Source organism: Pteropus alecto, unplaced genomic scaffold (genome assembly GCF_000325575.1).
Source record: "Pteropus alecto unplaced genomic scaffold, ASM32557v1 scaffold125, whole genome shotgun sequence".
Taxonomy (NCBI): Eukaryota; Metazoa; Chordata; class Mammalia; order Chiroptera; family Pteropodidae; genus Pteropus; species Pteropus alecto.
Window position 1 is genome coordinate 8,551,187 of NW_006436888.1, and position 3,424 is coordinate 8,554,610.

Here is a 3,424-nt window from a genome sequence, read left to right on the forward strand (position 1 = left end):
GGGGCGGGGGCCTCGGGCTGCCCCTCTGGCCAGTCCTGCGTCTGAGCTGCAGCGGCCGCTGGCTCCCTCTCCTCCTCCTCCTCTTTCTCCTCTCGCTCCTTCTCGGCCTCTTCCTCCCAAGCTGGATTAGCCTCTGGGCCGTCTCCGAAGAATTGGCGCCTGAGGTCCTCAAAGCCGTCGCTCCAGCCACGCCGGCCGGCCTCGACCTCCTCGAGCACCACGCGGTGGAAGAGGCGGATGAGCTCCCACGGGTGGCTGCCCAGCCGGTCGAACATCTCGTAACACAGCAGGTGGCGGAATTTGCGCTCTTCGCGGCTCAGGCCCATCTCGAGCAGCTGGAAGTAGCCCAGCATGAAGAGGTCGAGCGTGAGACTGTCGTAGCGCCGGGGCGCGCCGCCGTCCAGGGGAGGTAGGAAGTGCTCAGGCCAGTACAGGCCGTGCGCCAGGCCCGGGCCGCGGGGCTGGTGCGCGGGCACCTGCCGCAGCAGGCTCCGCCAGTGGCCCAGCAGCTTACCCACCACCTGCCGCTGCTTCAGCAGGCGGAGCAGCCGCTCGTCGGGACCGTCACCCTCTAGCGGCTGGGGAACGTCTGTCGCCTCTGGGAACTCAGGGGCAGGCCCGGCGCCCGCGGCCACCACGCGGGGCAGTAGTCTGCGCAGGCGCGCCTGAGCCCTGCGCCCGGGGCCGCGGAAAGTCCACTTGCGCCAGTGCTCCAGGAAGAGGTAGACGATGCGCTCCTTGCGCATGTCAATGTAGTCCTGGACGCCGAGCAGCTCCGTGGGGAAAGGCGGCCTGCGCGCCAGCTGCTCCGGCTCGGGTAGCGCCGCCTGGCGGCCTGGCGCCTCGGTCGCGCCCAGGGCGCCTAGAGGCTCCCCTGCGAGACACGGGCCGTTGGTGGCGGTGGCGGTCGGCTCACCGGGGCCAGCCTCCACATAGTCCTCCTCGAGGATGGGCGCACGGCCTGGGGCGCCGGCGGGAAGCGAGAGCTTGCGGCGCGGGCCGGGCGGGGGCGCGGAGCCCTGGGCGCGCAGCTCGTAGGCGGCGCGGAGGTGCTGCACCGAGACGCCACATTCGAGGATCTCGCGCGCCACGGCCTCACGGCACCAGCTGAGCGAGTGAGAGCGGCCCAGGCAGAGCGGACCCGGACGCCAGGGCGCGTCGGGCAGCGGCGCCAGCGGCTGGCCGGTGTCGGCAGCCAGCAGCTCGGCCAGGTGCGCAGGCCGGCCGCCCAGAGTGGCCAGCAGCGTGGCCATGCTCTTGAGCAGCGTGGAGATCTTACTGCACCAGGCGGGCAGGCTGGCGGCGCGGCCGTGCATGCGGCGTGGGTCGACGGTGAAGCGCGGGGCCGACAGAGCAGCGGAGATGGGCAGCAGCTGCTCCAGCTCCAGCTCCAGCTGCTCCAGGCGCGCCTCCAGCTTCTGTGCTTTGTGCAGCACCTGTAGGTTCTCAATTTGCTGCTCGATGCGGAGGATGTCAGCCTCGGTCATGAGCTCGCCGAAGGGCCCAAGGATGCCGTTGTGCTCGCGGGAGTACCTCCAGCCCTCGCGGGGGTAGCAGCACGAGCTGGCCGCAGTCAGCTAAGGCGGGGAAGACAAGAGAGGGGAGGGAGGCGGGTCTCCCTCTGGCCCGGCTCCCGCGGCGGTCGCCGGGGGGCGCCCTTTGCATGTCCCAGGTGGTGTAATGGCTCCGCGGGGCTGAGTTTGCAGGGACCAGCCGCGCCTGGCCGGCGGGCGATTACGCTGAGACGAAGCTTCCGCCCAGGCCGCCGCTCCGGGCTCTGGGCAGTGTCCACTTTGGTCGTTGGTAAGGACACAGCCGGTCGTTGGGAACTCTTGCAGAGGCAGGGCGGGTAGACGGGGGCTTCTCGCCTGGTTTGGTTGCTCATTACACCACCGAAGAACATGCAAAAGGCATCGAAGCTTTGACGAACATGGCGGCCCTCTCCTACCTCATTTAAGGTCTGCGATTTTGAAGCCAAATCTCAGCGAGGCCTCTCCTCGCCCCAGACTGATGGCCGCTCCTCAAGCTCCCCTGTGGCCCAATCCCTCTCTGCCCAGCATGTCAGTGTTTTCGTGCTGAAGGAGAGGAGCTTAAAGAGGCTGAAGCCGTGGCTTCCAATCCTACCCCCCACCCCCTCACCTCTGGAATAAGAAGAAGACCGTTTGGAGAGCTAGGCTCGCCAGGCTCTTCTTACAATCTTATTCCTCAATTTGATTCACCTCTAAGTTGCTACTTTAGTGCCAGGCTTTTCCAGCCTCCGCACAGGCTTGGCAATTCATCCTGACCCACCGCAGTCCCCACATACAAACACCAGATGCCACTTCCCAGCTTAAGCCCCGTCCCAGGCTCCCCACTGCTCCAAGAGGAAGTCCATTTCCTTCAAGGCCAGGCTATGATCTGATCCCTACAGAGCTCTGCAGCTCCACCCCTCCCATAGGAGTCACAAAGCCACACCCACTCTGGCTTCCATACCTTCCCTGTCCTGCCTGCTTGTCCTTTGTCCGCCTCTTCCCCATCACCTCTTGCTCATCTTCCAAGTCTACCTACTGTCTCCTTCCCTAACACAGCCCCCAGCCCAAAGAGCATGGTGGGCTTAGGGCTGCTCCAGGCCGCTGCGTGCCTCACCGCAACACTGCCCATATTGTAACAGCTCAGATATTTGGGGGCACTTATCACTCTAGTAAGGTGCTGTGTTTGCTTGTTGGTCATCCCCCTGCCTCCCTCCTGCAGCCCCCTCTAGAGCAGTCCCTGACATATTCCATGAATCCCCAGAGGCTACAACAGTGCGTGGCACATAGACCACACCCAGGGAATGTCTGTTGAATGGATCAATAGCAAACCATCCTGCCAGCCACTGATGATCGACCTATTTGACGGATAAGGAAACTGAGGCTAGATGAGGCTCTGTATCAGCGGCTGGAAGGTGGCGATACAGAGAAAGAGCCCAGGCCAGTCTGTGACCGAAAGCCTCCTGAGTCAGAGTGTGGTCCCTGGACCAGCATGGTCAGCCTCACCCAGGAGCTTGTGGCAGAACCTCAGCCCCACCAGAGCTCGGGAATCAGAACAGGCATTTTTATGAGACCCGAGGCTGCTGGCGTGGAGGTGGTGGAGGAGAGAGAGGTCGTCTAACCCTGAGTTTCCCCAAAGGTAATAGGAGTTGCCTGAGGTTGAAGGGCCCATGATATGCTGGGGCGATGGGGGAGAGGGGAATGGGCTGTGGACCCAGGTGCAGACCCCGGGGCCCTCTGGGAAGCCCCACCCCGCCCACCTTCCGCCTCTGCTCCTCCTCCTCTTGCATCTTCAGCTGCAGCTTGCGAACCATCACCTGGCGCTTCCACTCGGGGATGGGCCGGCCCTGCTCGTCGTGCGTGGGGATGAGCGCCTCCACGTCGAGCTGCACGCCGGGCGCAGGGGTGGCGGGCGG

General features: G+C 64.7%; 1 protein-coding gene across 1 annotated transcript in view; it reads right to left on the reverse strand.

Moving 5' to 3' along the window:
• The window catches only part of ESPN (espin), a 30,130-nt gene that overhangs the window by 2,905 nt on the left and 23,801 nt on the right, over positions 1 to 3,424 (reverse strand). The window contains exon 12 of the mRNA XM_006914449.3: positions 3,269 to 3,424. This exon is cut by the window's right edge and continues 43 nt beyond it. Coding sequence (XP_006914511.1) covers positions 3,269 to 3,424 — 156 coding nt within the window. The remainder of the gene's footprint in view (positions 1 to 3,268) is intronic.